The 20,664-nt window shown below is 45.7% G+C and overlaps 1 protein-coding gene across 1 annotated transcript in view; it reads right to left on the bottom strand.

Annotated features, from left to right (window-relative positions):
- The window catches only part of GPAT2 (glycerol-3-phosphate acyltransferase 2, mitochondrial), a 101,232-nt gene that overhangs the window by 63,485 nt on the left and 17,083 nt on the right, over nt 1–20,664 (bottom strand). The window contains exons 3-8 of the mRNA XM_088470795.1: nt 17,501–17,614; nt 17,334–17,407; nt 13,914–14,024; nt 12,611–12,760; nt 7,435–7,534; nt 2,892–3,031 (exon numbers count right to left, since the gene is read on the bottom strand). Of these exons, the coding sequence (XP_088326921.1) occupies nt 2,892–3,031; nt 7,435–7,534; nt 12,611–12,760; nt 13,914–14,024; nt 17,334–17,407; nt 17,501–17,614 (689 nt within the window). The remainder of the gene's footprint in view (nt 1–2,891; nt 3,032–7,434; nt 7,535–12,610; nt 12,761–13,913; nt 14,025–17,333; nt 17,408–17,500; nt 17,615–20,664) is intronic.

Raw genomic sequence — 20,664 nt, 5'->3', positions numbered from 1 at the left:
CCTAGGCACTCTTAGTTCCCCCCTTGCAGTTCAGATATTCCACAGCATACACTGCCTGAGTAAAACCTCATGGCCTATCTTGTCAAAACAAACCGATCCCTGAACAAAGAATTGGACAGCGCCCTGAGCACCAAGTGATAGTCTGAACGACTCTAGCATTTAAAGCTCCTGAACCAGCTAAACTGTATGCACCAAGGCCTCTACCTCCTAACGGGGGTCTTCATCTATGGGTGAGAAAACTGCAGGTCAGCATCATCTGGACACTCCAGATTTCACAGGTAAGAGGTTAAAAGCAGAACCCTCCAGTCCCAGGGGGGTGCGAGCTGAAAATGGCTAAAACTGACCTGTTTGGTCGACCAAACAGCACTTTTGGCGATAGTGCCCAGCACTATGGCTCTGGGGTAGCCATTTTACGCAGCTAAACCCGACCACTATGGGGACGATCAGCGTGAAAATCAGCAACAATTGAATAGCGCCCCCCCTTCTCTGGTCATTTTAGACGGGAAATCGGGCGCGCTATAACAACTGAACACCGCCCATTGTGTTCAACTGTAAGCCACCGGAGGGACAAAGGTAGGCTGTATGCTGAAGACCCCTTGCATAAAGGTGCGGACATCAGCAAGAGGAGCAATCCGACGCAACCGTATGTGACAAGCCTCACAAATACTTTAATCTATATAAGTGAGGTTACAGAACAACCCTTCCCACACACACCTGTTACTGCTGTAGGAAAGAGAAAGGGACAGACAAAGACTGACAGTTATTAGAAAAAAGACACAGTCAGCGCTAGCAAAAGTCACACTCACTGCACCTTTACATTACAATCAACCTGCCCAGATTCAGAGTCTGGGAGGGCTATAGTGCTGTATACCGGCAGATTGGACGCCTGATGGACAGTCCGACGCTGCCGACAGTCCGACGCTGCCGCTCTGAAGAGTTCCAAAATAAAATAAAAATTTAGTAATCTCAAATAAATAAAAGCTTAGGGGCTGTTAATCAGCCCCCCTGCACATAAAGGTGACCCGACTCCAGCCGGGCACCAAATAAAACTGAGGTGCCTGTGGCTTGGGGGCGGGGTATAGAGGAGGATGGACCCAGTGCATCCTGGGAGCTAAAGCTCTAACTGCGTGGTGCCCGTGGTTCAAGATCCCGCTATACCCCAAGGTCAACCCTGTGGACCCCCTACTGACACTGAAGAAGAAAACAACAATACCTGCACTTAATGGCACTTATCAGGTCAACTACAGAGACTTAGCGTCTAGTAGGGCAAAAGTGCTACATACACTGACCACCATCCAAAGGAGAGGTATGTAGGGGGACCCGTACTCCGCACCGCCAAACGAGATCCGCGACACACATACAGGAGAATGACCGTTGAAGAACTCATGGGGGGAGGAGCCGAAAGAAGGAAGCTGTCACAGCAGCGCCAGACCGCAGTGGAAAGGCGCGCTGAGCAGCGGTGAGGAGCCGGCTGTTAGACAGGGAAGGCTGCCTCCCCTGGCCAGCGTTTAACCCCTGGGACGCTGGAGTGTTCCAGAACTCCAGTCCCAGGTGGCTTAGTGTGGATGCAGGACTCAGTGCCTGGCCACACCTGCTGTCATCCCCAGGGTGTCCCCCAGTCCTGGAGGAAAAAGACTGCGACACAGCACGCACCACCGCGGTGCATGTCGCTTACCTGTGTCCCCGTACAGTCCGACAGAAGTCTAGGGATCATCCGGGGTCTCTGCTAGCCAAGACCCCAGAGGCCCACCGAGATCCCTGGATCAGTACCTCCGGTCCGGGGGCGGGGTATAAAGGGAGACCCGTTGCATTCTGGGAGAAGAATTTACTGCGTAAGGTGCCCGGATGACTCTGCATCACCTATACCCCAAGGTCACCCCGTGGACCTTCTATGGATCCTGAAGTAGAAAGTATGCTAATTCATTGCGATCACTATGCCACCGCAGCACTACATAAGGACGCCCACTTTACCTTACTCACATCCGTAATGTTTAGCAAGACTGCAAAACCATCGGTAACATCAAGTACAATCGGAGCCTAAAAAGGCACACTAACACAAGGTCAGGCCTTACTCAGAAATTGCTAACTTCAGCGCACGCTATCAGGCCTCACGCTGCCTAGGGCATCGCAGTGGATACTTTATTCATGCCTCTGCAATGGCGTTCAAACGCCCTTGCACACCTACGTTTCGCCGGCCACCCCCCACCCCATCACCACTCACAAACGGTACTTCCAGTCAATCACTCTGCAATGGGTCTGCGCAGTCCCGATCGCAGTGCATATGTGCAACTGCCATCCAAGCTGAATCAGGCCCTAAGTATTTAGGCTTCCCTCCCCATGCTGACCTGTGGGCAACATGACACAGTTGTCCTCAGGCTCTAGGAATCTGATGCTCATCAAAATAATAAAGTTTGCACCTTTCAGGAACAAATCCAGCCTTCTGGCTAACTTACTGTGTAGCCTGTTTAAAGTATTTTCAATGACAGATGATGTGGCAGATCAGAGCTCAGTTCTGGCACAGTGTCCGGCACCCACTAGAGGTCCTGGAACTTTCTTTAACGTTTGTTCAGCTATGGAAACTTTTACATACATGCTTGTTTGTGTCACATAGAAAGAAAATAGGTTGATTTGGTGGTGCCGCACATACGCAAAAGGAGCATGTCGGAGGTCGCACCTTTGTGGAGAGCTGCTGGGTCCTAGTGCCTGGCAGCTGCTGGGCGGTAACAGCCTCTAACACTGCAGACTGCAGCAGTTTGCTCTGGCCAGAGGGGCGTCCTGAGAGAGGGGTCCTGGGGCACCATGCTGCCCCCCCCCCCCCCACCTTAATCTGTCTCTGACCTAAAGTATTAATGTTATTACTAAGGTATAAGAAACTGGTGTTACCTGGTTACCTGAGTAATGGTGAGCAGTCAGTCCTGTCCCAGGCTACACGGGGCACTTTGATATTTTGGGAAAACAGGAGGAAAGGCACAATGAAGCCATCCAGCCATGAAGGATGAGTGGACAGGTAGACCAGCGGAGTCCTAGGACACTAAAAGAAAGGAGAGGAGATTAGCAAATGACCACATTACACTTATAACCATCAATAATCTTTCATCATAGGCGTTGCTGTAAAGAGGAGCTGAGGAGCTGTGCAGCGCCAGCAATACCCGGGGCAGGAGTACAGGGTACCTCTCCCAGCCACCCACCACACCACTGATTCACAGTGTATGTCAGTGACAGTCTGAAAGCTGTCTGTAGCAGAAGAGGAAAGGGGGGCAGATGTCAGGGAGCTTGATTAAAGCAACTTATATTGCTTTGCTTTTCCTAGGTAAAGCTTTTTTTTTTTTTTTCTTTGCCAGCAGCTTGTAGGGGAGGGGGTGCTTTATAGGTAGCCTTTAATGGCAAGAACCCCTATTTTTAAAAAAAATATTGTATTACTAGCTTTTCTCACTATCATAAAAGGGTCAACTTGAGTTTATTTTTTTATTAACCAATCCATGTTATTATTTTGCTTACTCCTTAGAGGCTGCTGGGTGGACAGGAGGGGAGGGGGGGGGGGGGGCATAATGTGTAAGGAGCATTACTGTGTGTTGCATAATGTGTAAGGTGCATTACTGCGTGGCATAATGTTATGAAGGCATTACTGCTTGGCATAATGTTATGAGGGGCTTTACTCCGTTGCATAATGTGTAAAGGGCATCATTGCGTGGCATAATGTGTAAAGGGCATTATTGCATAGAATAATGTGTAAAGGGCATTACTGCGTGGCATAATGTGTAAGGGGCATTACTACTGCTGTGTAGCATAATTTGTATAGGGAGTAACGTATAAGTGTATAAGGACGTAACGTAAGAGACATTACTGTGTGGCATAATTTGAACTGTGGGTACTACTGTGCAGTCATGCTTCTTCCCAGTGAGACCACACCTGTTTTTATCGGCAGGCACACTCTCCCTGCTTCAATTGTGGACGGGGGCACTAATGTTCTTTATGTACTTATATCACATGTAGGATTCCCCTCAGTGTCTCTGCTCTCAACCACCGTGTAACTTCCCCTCAGTGTCTCTGCCCTCGCCCTACCTGTAACTCTCTCAGTGATCCTACCTTCACCTCAGTGTCCCTGCCTTCACCCTCCCTGTAACTACCCCTAGTGTCACTTCCTTCACCCTTCCTTTAACTCCCCCCACAGTGTTCCTGCTCTCAACCACCCCCCCTCAGTGTCCCTGCCCTTACTCTCCCTGTAACTCTCCCTCAGTGTCCCTGCCCTCGCTCTCCCTTAGTGTTCCTGTTCTCACCGTACCTGTAACTCTCTCAGTGTTCCTGCTCTCACCGTACCTGTAACTCTCCCTCAGTGTCCCTGCCCTCACCCTCCCTGTAACTCTCTTAGTGTTCCTGCTCTCACCGTACCTGTAACTACATCTCAGTGTCTCTGCCTTCATCCTCCTTGTAACTTCACCTTGGTTTCCCTACCCTCAAAAGTGACAAACTGGGGACGTGTCACAAGAACATGCCCCCTCTAAGTTTGCAGGAGCACGCTCCCCTACGGCGCACGCAGAAATGCCCAGTCCGTACCTCTGTGACCTGTCCTGCCCCCGGTGTGGCGTGAACACCAATAGGGATAAAGTTATAAAGCTTTGCTGCCTAAATAATTATCACAAAATACAGTGTCAAACTTCCAAGGTAACATAAGTTCTGACCATGAGTCGGAACTGCGACCACCCATTAACAAATGTCTAGTTTTGCCTATATCTTTCATCTACAGTATAGCAGGAAATGTGTGTGCTATCCAATTGTTATAACCCAATTGATGAGTTGAATATTACAATTCGCATCTTTTACTATTTTCGTCACAAAAGTCTGCTCTGCAGTGGTATCTTTTTATTCAGCCCTTTTACCACTACAACCATAGACAGAGGGCCTGATTCAGACCCGCTCGCGAGCGCTGAACCCTCGCAAGCGGGTCGATGTTGGCCCAGTGCGCATGCGGGCGACGGAGCCGGCTCCGTCGTGCACATGCGCAAGACCCGGATAGCGACGGGCAAACCGTCGCTCCGGTCTCGTAACAAAGGGGGCGTGCGGTCGGTGTTGAGTGACAGCACGCCCCCTTTGGTGGGCGTGCCGGGGGCGTGGCTGCCCAGACAGAGGCATTCCCATTTTCATTTTCTAAGAGTTCACTTTGATCTTGTGTACAAGCACTATCGTCTTCTTCTATTACGATAACAACTAACTTACTGCATCTTTAAATGGCTGAGAGAGGTTGTGGTGTTTATATGAGCCTGTTGTAAGTCCTCAAGGATAGATTTACCTCTAGTTGAGTCCTTATATCTTCTCCTGTATGATGTGACAGGTTCCCAGAACCTTCAAATCCATAGTGTTACATCACAAGTGATGTCAGCGGGAGTGCTTTTGGCTCTGATTGAGCCGAAAGCACTCTAGGGCTTGCGGCAACGAGACCCTATCACAAGGGTCTCGTCGCAAGCCCGATGGTCGCGATGGTCTTGACCATCGCGACCATCTTCCTGGCCGCTCGCTATAGCTGTGGGTGGTCACCCACAGCTATACGAGCGGCCAGGAGGCCGCTCTAAAAATCAGGAAGGACAGCCTTGATTCAGAGCGAGCGCTCTGTCAGAGCGTCCGGCTCTGAATCAGGGCCAGAGTCCAAGTTGTTATGCAAAATGAATCCCAAATAGGAGCTACCCATGCAAATCCTTTGTTTGACCGGGCTCTATATTACTCTAGTACCACACATTATCTGACACCGCTCCTCAAGTAGTCTACCACTGTGCAATGAAATGTTTCCTACAGTCATCTGTATCAGATATGGGTATGAACTTTCATGTTAAAATATCAAATTGAAGACACGGACATAGTATTGTACCTTCAGACATGGGAATAAACAAGTTCACACCTGTCTTTCCTTACCATAAACGGGTGCTATATAAGAAGCAGTACCTCTGCCCAAGGCTGAAGGGATAGTGACCTGTGTTTTACATATTCTGAGAGTTCACTTTGATCTTGTGTACAAGCACTATCGTCTTCTTCTATTAGGATAACAACTAACTTACTGCATCTTTAAATGGTTCAGAGAGGTTGTGGTGTTTACATGAGCCTGTTGTAAGTCCTCAAGGATGGATTTACCTCTAGTTGAGTCCTTATATCTTCTCCTGTATGATGTGACAGGTTCCCAGAACCTTCAAATTCATAGTGTTCATATCCTAAATTCCCACTGCCACTTTTCTAACAACTGTGCCAATGGTGTCACTATCCCGATTCCGCCCATCCCTTCGGCATATCTATGCGGTTCCTCACAAGCTGTTCGCATCTGATGTCACCTCTGAATTTCTCCGGGTGCAGAGTACATATTTTACATCACAACTTCCCATGGAAAAGAAAGTTTGGGTGATATCACATCTGCTAACTTACGGGTGGGTATTTTACAGGCATCTAGATCTTATAAAGGTGGCCTGCTAGTGACAAATCAGACCCTACCACAACTGAAATGTCCTACGTGCTGTGAAGATTTCCCTGAGCAACTACTGAATGTTGCCATGTGACCACAGCTATCCCATTTACTCTTTATCCTATCCGTTAGTATAGCCAAATGGCAAATAATCAATACATACACATTAAAAGGTAAAAAAAACAAACTCAGACTCATGCTAAAAGTAAAATGACCAAGGAGCAGCATTAAATCCTTAGTGGCGGTGTTGGGTGCCTTGATTTGTCCAGGTGCATCTAAATTTCCACCATGGGTTTGCTGAGCAAAACGGTAGTGTATTCGGAGCAGCTGAAGCTTGCCCTGACCAGTATCAGAGGCTGGCCACTGCAGTGTGCTCATACACTCTATGGTATTGCCAAGCCTAATCACTTCCGGTCTGCTTAAGGACATGCGGAGCAATGAGAGTTGGACCAAATTCTGCCTCATCTCCACTGCCAGGGCACTGCCATTCTTCAGCCTAGTGCAAGGAAGCCTACAACTGGGCAATGCATGTATTTAAAAAGTACAATTTTTTTTTTTTTCTTTATATACTCCGTTACCTACAACTCCAAAAGAGACCTCATTATATACTTACACATGTCAGGGTTACAAACTACATGACTAGAAAGTGCAGATCTGTGTAATGCTGGGTACACACTGGCAGATATACTGGCCTATCAATTGATCGACCAATATATCTTGTGCGCATTTGCCAGTGTGTACCAGTCATATGTCTGTGAATGACGTAGTTCACAGACATATCGCATCGGCTGTACTGCAGAGCCAATGCCCAATATATATGCAGGTATATTGTGGAATTGTGCCGTGTGTACGTACACTTGCAGCAGAGGCCACGGGGAGGGGGGTACAACACGCCCCCCGGATAGCGGGACCCACGGCCAGATGATGATTGTTCAGTGTGTATGAACAACCATCGTCTGCAGATATATCTGTTAGGTGTGTACCCAGCTCACCGCCTCAGAGACATCCTTGATTGTAGCCACTTGCCCACAATGAAGCTGAAGATTCAGATACAGGCAGTTAAGCATCTTTACGAGTATCCAGCGTGTAAATCTAGGAGGAATAATGGGCAAGGGTCAGAGATACACACTCATTATAACAGATCCTGGTTAAGTGAGAAATGTTGTGATTTGTTGAAATAAGGCAGTTAGGTAACCCTAATACTGTATATACACATGCTCCATGCACACTAGATGTATGTACATGCATACACATACACGCATACGTATCTAACCACAGAAAGGGAGTCTACACTGAATTTGAAACAAGTAATAACAAAGTAACACATGTTATAGCAATAATTGTGTGCAGGGACTTTATCAAATAAAACAGTTTTTGAATATTGTCAGTTGCACCATTACACAAAGCAACTTGCATTTGATTTCCCCAGCTACAATTTTGATCATTTAAATATACTTTCACATTATAGTATGTTCTCCTGGCTAATCGTTTTGATATTGCTGGTTTCAATTAGTTGATGCATGAGGTGTAACTGGAGAGCTATACACCACTAGGCATCCGTAATGGAAACTCCCAATCAGCAAATTATATATGAAAAAAATATTGGCATTGATTATTTCTTTTTCTGTACAAGGCTAATCACTTCTATAACGGCATAGATGGAAGAAAGACGATCTTCTCTAAAAGCTAAATGCCCCCCCGAGACATTCTCTCCCTAGGACTACCTAGAAGCTTTACCAGTCCCATCCACTGAAGAAAATCCCACTCTTGTATCTTGTTAAGGAAGCACATTACATTTCTATGTTCTGAGCCATATGGCAGAACTTAGATGCTCCGCCACAGGTAAAGATTCCTGGACTTTCGTACTTTTTTCAGATTTAGTGACTTAGGGCCTGATTCAGAGCCGGACGCTATTTGCAAACGGTCGTTCAGAAAAAGGAGCCGGCTATTTAAATTGAGCGCTCGCTCTTTGCGGTTTGTTGACGCCTCTATGTCTGAGCGAGCGAACGAAACATGCGCTCACTATATTGTAAAGACGCCCCTTTGCCGCTCGCATCCTACGTCATCTCCGCTATTTATTAGATTAATCGAGTACATCGAAAGGCGTCTGAACTGCTCGCAGTGCTTGTTGTAGGTTTATCCTACCGCAATCATGCGAACAGTTCAGGCTAAGAAACAACCAAGTGACGTGGTGGATGACGCTGCCTTGTTAATTATGCACACCCTTAAAACGCCCGTTTTGACCGTTTGGCACGCCTGCGTTCGGATCACCATTCCCCGTTTTCAAGCACCTTCCCCTGTTACCACCCACAAACGCCTCATCCTGTCACTCAAATTAGCAGGCACTCGCTATTTTGCGAGCGCTCGATTTCCGACCGCACTGACTGGTTGGTGCATGCGCATTACGACCCGCAGTTGTGCGAACATCGCTCGGAGGGAACGAGCGGCCGCTTACGAGCGGCTCTGAATCAGGCCCTTAGTCTCATCGTAGCTGCATCCAAAGTTGCCTTTAGTGTCCTGGGTACTTATGGATAGTAATTTGGTATAAAGTTGCAGATTAAGCACAGCGATGCATGTCGCGATTCATGGCTCAGCTCACTTGTATCGGTTCTCAGTCTTTTGCACTTTTTACCCATATGCCTAAGTGGTAGACACTAACTTTTTGGGATACCAGCATCAGTGTTAGAAGTACCCGTACATTGTACTATTGTCACATTAGTGACGTGTATAAGACACATATTTGCACAAAAGTCTGTGGCGAGATGTGTAGTGCAACTTAGGGGAAAATTCAATTAGCCACGAAAAGTCCCGTACTTTTCACATGCCGGACTTTTCGCCGACATCGCTGGCTTTGCATGCGAAAAAAGAATCACGCTTGTCCCCACTTATACCCATATTCAATTCCAAAGGATGTGAAAACGTGTCCTGGCAAAACTCAAACAAGTGAAAAGTACTGTCAGATTTGGGAAAATCAGCCTGACAACCCCAAAAGATGCACTAACATTAGGGATCATGGTAGTTGCCCCTGAATAGCCCTGCTGAAGCTATTTGGGGTACTTAAATGCTCTCATTAGCTGCTAATTAGCATCTTTGCACAAGTGGTGAAGAATAGCATTTAGCAGGTTTTTTTGGTGAAAATAACTAGTCCCAGCAAATTTGGGGTACATGAAAATTAGTGCAAGCATGGTTAAAAATCGCAAAAGTGAAGTCTTAAAAAGCATTAAAAACGCACCTTCAACGTGCATCTACAATCAAATATACTCCTCCCCCATACTTGCAGACCCCTCCAAAGTCTATTTCGCTAGTTTTTAAGTTTGTACCCCAACTTTGAACTTTTTCGCCTCCTTTTTCAAAGTCTTTTTTAGGGGTGTTTTTCTTTTTTTGTGTTTTTTTTAGGATTTTTTTTATGCAGTTTGGGGACCTGTTCTAAGGGTGCAGGGTGGTTTCCCCACCTTTGCACCCCAAAACCGCAATTCTGCACTTTTTTCCGACAGCTATTCAAAGGCAAAACTTTTTTGCCGGGTACATTGCATTGCGTTTTCGCACGGCGAAAAGTCGCTACAATTGAATCCGGAGATAAGTTTCCGCTAGCGAAATTACGTCATTGGCGAAACTTTTTCGCCGCAAACGGCTTTTCGCCGCTATTGAATACGGCCCTGTTGCAAAATCTGTGGGGTGCGTAACGGCACTATTTCAGGATAGTTGTGTGTGGACACATGTAGGCCATATTTTAATGTAGGACATTACAAGCTACATGACACAGCAGCGTGCGATCGATGTTCACTATTTAATAATAAGTGATAATTTTACTGGAGAATGTATTGACGTTTTTACACATAAAAGAAAGAACCTACGGTAAGTAAGGCAACATTAGAAATTGCAATATTTTATAAGCATAGAAGACGACATCACACAGTTCATACAATCAGAAAGCATAGAACAATCTACTAGGTGTTGGGTGATATGGGATGACCATTATCCAATCCCTGTAATGGTCCTTATATGTAGAACCAAAACATATAATGTTGTTAGGCGAAAATTAAGACAAAGACACAAAGGAACAGAAGGAGGAGGAGGGTAATGAGAGTCAAAAAACTAGGCAACCTATTAGTTACCAGTGCTACATCACTAACTGATATCTACAGGCCAAACCTCAGCGCAATATCCATTTAAGGATATGCAATTAAACAGTGATATAAAAACTAATATATATTTTCAAAAATTCATAAGATTTGATATTGGATCACAGAATTCAGGGTATCTATATAGACACCCTACTTCTTATAAAACCTTACAACTCCTTTTTTTATATCAGGTAAAGAGGTCTAACTATATCGTTTTCAAAAGCAAGACTTTTACAATTTCCAAGAGGGGAAAGGATTTCACTGTCCACTTTAAGAGCGTGACGAAGTCATCTAGCCAATTTCTTTGCTAATGTCAAAGCTGGATAATTGGCTGAGACAAGATCAGTTTAAAATTGAAGCGTGCGCGACGCCATCTTGCGAATGGCAGCTAGACTCCATTTTAGAAACAAGAATCTGCAAGACGTCATTTTGCGACCAGCGTCACTTTAAGTTACAACTCACGAGCTAAGAACAGATGGCAATGTTTTTGATAATCTACCAAGGGCAACTAGAGAACAGCCTCATGCGAAAAAGTAAATAGAATAGACAATGCACCAGAAACTGTGAGCGTTTTACATACAAATTGGGAATCCCTGTATGCAGACAAAGTATAGTTGTGGCAATTGTAATATAATCCAGGCATTGATCTACACAATTGGATTTGTCTGAATCCTAAACAGGTTTTAGCCCCACACCCAGACAGAATGGCCCCAGCTTCACAGCTGGAGGTAACACATTTGAATTGCAGTCTGAAACTGTGAGTGAGGAATGATATGTGTGTGTGTATGTATGTACATGTAAATATATATAAATATGTTAAAGTCCATCATAGATGGAATCTCATGCATAAACACCGCACATTACGCACAATTGAGCTGCTAACATGACGCCCAGTAGCGAATGCACAATATCCTGCATGCGAATGCTGTTTATTAGCATCATGCGATTGCATCTTTCACCATTTCACATACACACATTATGCTTGAGATCCTGTATGAAAACGCTGGTTGTTAGCTTCATGTGCACGCATCTGCCCCAAGTTAACTAGAGTCTTTACATCACACCCCGCATACTCACACATTACATATCCACATAAAAGGTTTAATGAGCTTTAAAGTATAAGATTTAAGTTGGTTCAGTTAAGTTAAATGCTGTGAAATAAAGATATTTGATAACTAAGGTTTTATACATGCTAAGAAAGCAGTGTTTGTTTTCGTTCTGATGCGTACTCTTTCAACAGAATTCCGGTACTATCGGTGTGGAGATCGCATCATGCATTCTCAACTTATGGACCGCAGAAACTACAAGCAACAAAATGTATATTTTATGAACAACTGCTAGGATGACTTTTAGGGGGCGGGTGGGCAGAGACCCCCAGTTGTTGGAGGCTGGGTTCAGTCTATTTGAATCAGCCTGTTAAACGCTCTGTAACAGATGGTTCCCCCATGGGAACCAATGGCATAAGCAAGAAACTTCTCTATTGTCCCGTCTATTCTGGGGGGGGTATAAACATGTGTGCTCAAACACTGGGTCTTTAGTCTTCTTGCTGAATGCTGATTGACGGAGGTTTTCTTTCTGAATGCCGGGATCTGGTCCAGAGTGCATGCGTATGTATACTGTACTTGGGGTCTGTATAATTCCTTTGCGTCTAATTGTGTATGGATCAATAGCGTGTAACTGACTGTACTTTTTACTTGAATAATACTTTATGCTTCGGAACCACACGTTCCAAGTCTGGAGTCTTTTATTTATTGTATGACTGCGTACGCAAATTGGCGTCATCCTTAGAGGTTTATAGGTAGGATTTTAGAAGGTACAGGCAGGGGTATATAGAGGTTCAATTTTAATATCGTCACTAAGGTGACTACGATGGCCAGGACAGGTGTTGTTGTAAAGGATCTAAATTCCAGGATGAAAAAATTACCACACAAGTAATTGCTAAGGGGTCTGGTGTGATATACAAATACAAAATTTGTTCAGAAGACATATCAACTTATTCCAGAAACTTATAAATGATCATTTTCACTGAAGGTTTAACCATTACCTTATAAGAAAAGGGGAGAGAGACTTCTGAATGCTTCCCAAAATTCTTAGCACCTCCTTGTGACCTTTATTACTGGTAGTCGTACTTGTATAATGCACATGTTTAACATCTGTTTCTAGATGAAGTTCTTCACTTATTGCTGGCTGGACACTAAATGTAAAGTACAGCAGATATAAAACTCATCACAGGAACTTTTACGAAAGAAAAAGCTGACAATGAGGGGAGTGGTCTTAAACTGGTACACGGTAGGACTTTAAAGTGACATTTGATTCTGCCTGAGGAAGCAGACCGGACTGCGAAACGCGTTTCAATAACTTCACAATGTAAATTAAAAAAAGAAAAATGTATTCTATGCTTTATTTAAATTGCCTGTTTCTGTCCATTTTATATATACACATCTATTCTATTTTCATGATTGTATATTATGCCATAATTCTCTTTCTGTAGATTGTGAAGCAAATTGAATTTACTGCGTGTCCACCATATGAGTTAATATATCTCCAGGACATTGTGATATAAATGTATTATTTTAATCAAACCATTTGGTACTTTATGATACCTATATGGCATGAACATTCTCTCATTCACAAACAGCTCATTATTGACTAAGGATTGCCCAATAAAACAGTTTAATTATTATACTGTGGTTTTAAAATACCCTTCTACGCAGGAGAAAGATTATATTACCACTTAATTTATTCCACCTTATGCATTTCCATCTGGATTCACAAATGTAGGCAAAGTACAAATCCCCCTCAGTCCCCAAAACACATAACAAAATAACTATCTCGCACCTTTGTATAAAGTATGAGGACAAATGAGCACATTTCCAGAAAATTAAAGAATTAAATGAGTCGCAAATTTTTCACAAATGAGATATAAGACACATGCCTTAGGAAATAAAATATGAATAAATGAAGCATATACTGTATGCGATGCTGTACACACAACAAGATGTGTATGCCTCTCTATCTTGTTTACTACAAGTAATCAACATGAATATGTATTTACTCCTGCCCTGTAGCAGTGCATAAGATACTAACAGGCGTATAGGATGTACGTGCCAGTCTGTATAGGGCGCATGTGTGTGCACATGTCCTTACTGAACTCTGCCTAGCTGAGAACTCCCTTTCAGCCTCTCCAATTTTAAGGATTGGTAAATGCCGGTCTGCACAGCCGCATATAAGCACGGTCGCTTTCTAAGAATGTGCAGAGCAAATTCATGCTACGCAAACGGACATACACTCAATTCTACATCAACTTCAAATTCTAACACGCCTAAAGGGGAGCATCTGATGATGACCTGGGATGGTTGTAGATATTTCTTGTCATATCAGAGGAGGTGGCTTTGTCTGCTGGATGCTCCCACATAAAGAGGACATAACATAGTCTTCTCACTAACCAGCCACGATACCTGCAGAAAGAGAAAGAAAGTGATAAGCATGGAAGTGTGTGAGATAGCGGGAGACACTCCATCTTGCAACAAACCCTTCAATACCAAATGCAAGGGCAGTCTTCCCTCTTAATATCTTCTCTTTAACTTGCCACCAACATCTAAGATGGATGGCAGCAAACCAATCTTCTGGCCCTTAAGCATGGATCCAAAGAATCCACTCCTTGACCCACGAAAGTTAACTGCACAAGTGATCGTTGTTATTACTTCCGCTAGACTCATTCTGCATCAAGAGTGTGGAGTGCCCAGGAAACTTACAGTCAATGGCAATTACACCGCCTCCATGTCACTTGCCTTATATCTGTAGGTTGTGGGAACATTGAGACTCCAGACAAGAAGGAGGTGCCAGCGGAATGTCCAGATGACAAATTGGAGTTACCTCCGTGCCATGCATGTAGGGATTCCATTTCTGGAACACTGGACATTTTTGAGTCCCAAAAATACCTGGTATTATAATTATTACATTCTGGGTATTACAGTATTCAAAACACACTGTGGATTGGGTTCGGGGCAGTGGTATGAAAATATAATTTGGTACTTACCAGCGAAATCCCTTTCTCTGATTCCACAGAGGACACTGGAGCTCAAGACACTGGGGTATAGACGGGTGGATGAGTGGAGCTGGCACTTTAAATGTATAAGTGTGAGTGACTCCTCCCCCTCTAACCCCCAGAAGCCCCAGTTAAAGAATTGCAGCCCGAGGAGACGTAACAGAATCAGAAGACTGAGGAGAAGGAATCAAACAAGGACGGCAAAAGCCAAATAACAACATACATAACAACAGAATGTATACAACACGTGTAACAGAACAGAACACAATAGCAGGTAGAGAGGTGCTGGGAGGGCGTCCAGTGACCCATGTGGAATCGCAGAAAGGGATTTTACTGGGAAGTACCTAAATCATATTTTCTCACCAGGGGACACTGGGGACGTCCCAAAGTTTTACTCCCCCAGGGGGGGGGGGGGGGGAGAGCCCTGAGTAACTTGCAAAACCCTGCGACGAAAAGTAGATTCTGAGGTCACAAGGGTAACAAAATTACAGATAATGCAGACCCTGGACCACGGACCCGCACGGAAAAACGAAATTGCTGAGGTGCCATGATGGGCAGCCCAAGAAGACCCACCGCTGAGCACAGAATACAAAAACGGTGAAGGCCGGATACTAGCAACATACACCTGTCGGATGGGCAGATATTACTCCCCCGGGATCCATGTGGTAACATCTGCATAGAAGCAGACCAAGCACATTTTAGCAGCAGCAAAAAGGACAAACCAGGAATCTAGCTGCGGCAACGCTGTAGTACGGGCCACCAAAATCCGAAGAGCACACACAAAATCACGGTGAGGGAAGACCGATAGCTATACGATAGCAGAATCCCAATGGGCTGGTTGATGTGGAAGGCTGAAAACACCCAAATAGGAAAACGATCTGGAACAGAGTTCCGCACGGATATCATGAAAATTATAGGAGGCCAACCAGAGAGCTCCCCAACTCAGAGATCTGCCTACCTGAAGCCAAAGACAATAGGAGGACCGTCTTCCAAGAGCGGAGTTTCAGTTGCATGAACGTCCTTCAAGTCTCGAACAGAGAAAACTGGAGAAGCAGCAGAACTAGCATAAGGTCAAGTGGAAATATAGGCAGGACAACTGAGACTGTAGTAGGAGCACTTCCTGAAGAAAAGATTGACTCTGGAGGGAAAAAAAAGGCCAGGCGGTGCTGAAAAAAAAAAAAAAAAAAAAATCGACAATGCCGAGACCTAACCCTTGAGAGAAACAAGTCGTAATCCAGCATCCAGGTCCCAATGAAGAAGAAAAAGAGACGGGATAACGGAAAACAGTGGTGGGAAAACCCCCGTTCTTCACACCAGATCACATAAGAACGCCAGATGCGATGATAATGATAAAAGAAAAAATAAAAGTAAATTACTAAGTATGGGCTGTAGCTCAGCCCCAAGTGACCGGCTCTCTCGGGCACAATTCTAAAACTGGGGCTCCTGGGGGATAGAGAGGGAGGAGTAACTCACACTAATAAATTTAAAGTGCCAGCTACAATCCACCCGTCTACACCCCAGTGTCTTGAGCTCCAGTGTCCCCTGGTGGATGAAGGAGAAATTGACATTATCTGGTTCTCTCAGGTTCTCCCAGCTGTCCATAGAAGAGATGGAGTGCCATGATGCAGTTGCTCTCAGTCACTGAAAAGCTGGGAGCGCACCACACGGTGACATCACTTTGCAGGCTGGGCCTGGAAGAGGACCGGACAACACGCCTGCCAACAAGAGATGCCCCTTCTGAGCGCCACTATGTGAATAAGGTAAGTGAAAGGGTAGAGGGGGCGACGAGGAAGAAGGAATGTAGGGGGAGGGATGTAAGGATATGAGGTGGCACACAGGTGGGCAGGATAGCATGGCGGACAGGAGAAGAGAGATAATGGCAGAGCGGACAGGAGTGGAGGATGGATAGAGGTGAGGACAGGAAAGGGGAGAAGAAATAAAAATATAGTGCATAGTGTTCACATTATGGCAGACAGGAGACAGGGCGCCTGTCAGAAAAAAAGCACTTCAGGTGGTCACTCAGAAAAACTGGCGTGGGCGCAAGACACATTCCTCTTTATCACTGTAGGGGGCGTGCCTATACTCACAGTGATGCTGGTGCTGGGCTGCCCCTAAGCTCACCCCGCAGTGTGAATACATGCCGTGCACATGGATACGGCATCTATTCACTCGCTGGTGATTGTTTAACCTGAATTTTTTCCCTGTGGAAAACTGCAGCTCGTGGGCGGGGACGGCGGTTTCAGGCAGGGCACATTTTAGCGCTTTCAAATTGGGCAGGGCACATTTTAGCACTTTCAAATTGGGCAGGGCACAGTGCCCCGCTAAAACAGCCTAGCAGAACACTAGTGCATTTATTACCCTTTTTTCCATTAATCCCAAAATGTAACCTGTGATCCCAGAAATCCCGGGATTACAAAATGATTTTGGGATGCCTGGCTGATAATGAGGGTTATCCACGCAACAGCAAAAGCATAAAGCTGGTAGTAGAACACACAAGAGTGGGTCTGAAATTGTGTATGCGTGACATCATAGTGTTTAGAGTGAAGGCTCATGGCATCAAATGGAAGTGTTGAGCAATATTAAAGAAATATGACATGTGTGTCCCACTGTTCAAGTAGCAAGACATCTCTACGCCCTGATAAGTCAGTCTGCCTATTCCACGTTACTTCACGTTAACTCCGCATTGTTACTATAAGATGCATAATAATCAATACCGTACCGAGTGTCCTCCTCCGTTATGTGAAGAGCATTGCGAAATCCAAGATGTGTGTTCCTCTTGTAGAAGAAAGTTTCCTGCAAGTAAAATTGAAGACCGAGCAGAAAAGTAATTATAATTTATAACACACTCAAGCAGTCAGAATTCAGGATTTAAATATCAACACTTACCATACTTTTGGGACTGCATGATTGACAAGGCTGCCCCACAAATGGGCGATATTGCCCTTGGAAAGGAAATATTGTATCCATCTTCAGCCCAAAGCTAAAGGGACATATTCGGCTCTATAAAACCATAGTTGAGGGGACAAGAACAACACAGAGAGAGAAGGAAAAAACAAGAGATATGGTAAGAACTTACCTTTGTTATCTCTGTTTCTACGAAGTCCATAGGGTCCACAGGGTTGACCTTAGGGTATAGGTTGGGAACCAAATCCGGGCACCACGCAGTTAAAGCTTTTAGCTCCCAGGATGCACTTGGGTCCACTCTCCCTATAACCCCGCCCCCCAGCCAGAGGCACCTCAGTTTGTAAGTAGCCAAAGGCCGGAGGAGGAGAGAAAAAGAGAGAGAAAACTGGAACACTCTAGAACCATACTCACAGAAAAGGAGACGGGAAACCGGTGACCAGTAACACAGCCCATATGAAGCCAGGTGCGTCAGGGCGGGCGCCCTGTGGACCCTATGGACTTCGTAGAAACACAGATAACAAAGGTAAGTTCTTACCATATCTCTTGTTTTCTACTTCAGGGTCCATAGGGGGTCCACAGGGTTGACCTTGGGGATGTCCCAAAGCAGTTCAACTAAGGGTGGGGACGCTCCTGTGCTGAGAGGAGAATCCGTCGCCAAAAAGGAAGCATCCTGAGAGGCAAAGGAAACCAATGCCTTGAACCTTAAAAAGGTGTGGACAGAAGACCACGTGGCCGCCTAGTAAGGCAACACAGCCAAGGCGCCACAGCGAGCCGCCCACGAGGGTTACATGGCCCGAGAAAAAACAAGCATCAATAACAGAAAGGCCTACCCCTGGGTAGGCCCCTGAAGAAGACATACGAGGCAATCCAGCCAACATCTGGCTATAGGCCGGCCATCCTTTCCTGTTAAAACCAGAAATCTCAGACCACCAATAAGGAGTCCGATTTCCGTAAGGAACCTGAACGGATCACATAAATCCACAGAGGCCGGACTACAATCAATGAGGCCACACCAGTCGAGAGGACTGGGGACTGAATGGCCGTACCATAAGTTTCAGAATAATATGGAACCTAAAAATCACTAAGAAGAAACACAGGGTGAGAGCAACTCACACCCTGACATGATGCCCTCCAGAAGAGGGAGCCACATGAGAACGCTCCCAATTCCGACACTCTGAGAGAAAGAGAGAGCGCCAAAGCAATAGACCATGTAATGGCTATCACAACCAGCGGTTCCATGGACTGTCCCCGGAGGGAACGAAGAACCACTACTAACTCCCAAGGAGTCCCTAGGGAGGACAAATGGAGGCATAATCCAGAAAACACCCCAAAGGATGAACTGGATACCAGAGCGGAGCAATTCCATATCTTAATCATACTGACAGTGTAGAGATCCGCACTGTCAGGAAGGCCAGGCCGAGGGAGCAACCCAAGCCAGCCGGAAGGAATGCCAGAATATCAGGAAATCCTGGACACCGGAGGATTGTATCGACAGGTTCAATACCATAAAAATTATGGCTGCCACAGTTTGTGGTAGGTCCCAGCAAAAGCTGATCCATGTGCTCTAATCATTCCAACGATGACAAAGCCAGGGAAGCCGTAAGACCACTATAGGGACGCAGTCAAAGACAAACGACCCAGGTCCAAGGCAAAACCAAGGACCCTGAGATAACAGGTCCGGGCAGTGAAGCATCAGGAATGGAGTATCGATGGAGAGACTCCGAAAATCCAAGTACCCCTGACATCTGGGGCAATCAGGAGCCACCAGCAGGAAAGCATCTCCGTCACGATTGAAACACTTCCCTCGAAGAAGAAGAGAGACCGGAGAACACAGGTACTCAAATTGGAAGGACCACTTCACCGACAAAGAGTCACTGAAGGTTGCTTCAGAATCCCCAGAGTTGGAGTGTAACACCTTAGTGTGATAAAGTCAGAAGGCCAGGAGGGTCACCTCAGGGGTCCCCCCTGCTCACCAGGAGATGAAACCTCTCTTGGGGAAGAGACTAGTCCCCGGGATGCACGTCGTGACGGCTGAGGACTTGAAATGAACGCTGCCGAGATGGTCGGGAGGAGACCCTCGGACTATGTCCGAATGTGTGACATACCTGTCATTGCCACCCAACGAACAGTGTTGCTAAAAAAAAAAAAAGAAGAAAGCCACTGCCCTGACCCTGTTGGACTGAACTTTTTCAGGTTCACCGGGAAATAAGAGTTATGCCAGAGACAGGCTAAAGTTCCAACAAGTTAATTGACAGGGTGGAATCGACAGACGTCCAACTGCACTGAAATGGATGCGAACCAGACACTGTAATTATCAAAGAATACCCTGGACGAGATGACCATAGCCACCCGGAAAGGGACCGACTTGCCTCCGGAGAGAGCATCATCGTTTGAACAGTGATCCGACAGAAAAAAAAAAATGAGATATGGTAAGAACTTACCCTTGTTATCTCTATTTCTAAGAAGTCCATAGGGTTCCACAGGATACCTTGGGGTATAGGCGATGGCGGCAGACATCCAGGCACCACAGAGTTAAATTTTCAGCCTCCCAGGATGCACTGGGGTCCCTCTCCTATACCCCACCCCCAAGCCTCAGGCCACTCAGTTTCGTAACAAGCCATAGGCCGGAGCAGGAGCAAAAAAGAGAGAGAAGACAGTCTGGAACACACAAGAATCACATTCTCACCAGAAGGAGACGGAGAAACCGGTGACCAGATCAAAGCCCATCTGCAGTACAGGTGCGACAGGGCGGGAGTCCTGTGGAACCCTATGGACTTCGTAGAAATAGAGATAACAAGGGTAAGTTCTTACCATATCTCATATTTCTACTTCAGGGTCCATAGGGTATCCACAGGATACCTTGGGGATGTCCCAAAGCAGTATCCTTTAAGGGTGGGGACGCTCCTGTGCTGTAAGGAGAATCCGCCGCCGAAAGGAAGCATCCTGAGAGGCGAAGGTATCAAAAGCATAATACCTTACAAAAATATGGACAGATGACCACGTGGCTGCCAATCACCGCTGAGGCGCCACGTCGAGCTGCCCACGAAGGACCCACAGACCTAGTGGAAGAGCTTTAATAGAGGATGGAACAGGAAGACCTGTGAATCCATCCTGCCAAAGTTAGCGTAGTGGCAGGCCAACCCTTT

Source organism: Taudactylus pleione, unplaced genomic scaffold (genome assembly GCF_031769625.1).
Source record: "Taudactylus pleione unplaced genomic scaffold, aTauple2 ptg000105l, whole genome shotgun sequence".
NCBI lineage: Eukaryota > Metazoa > Chordata > Amphibia > Anura > Myobatrachidae > Taudactylus > Taudactylus pleione.
The sequence above is the reverse complement of the archived record's forward strand: the minus strand, read 5'-3'. Positions and strand labels throughout refer to the sequence as shown.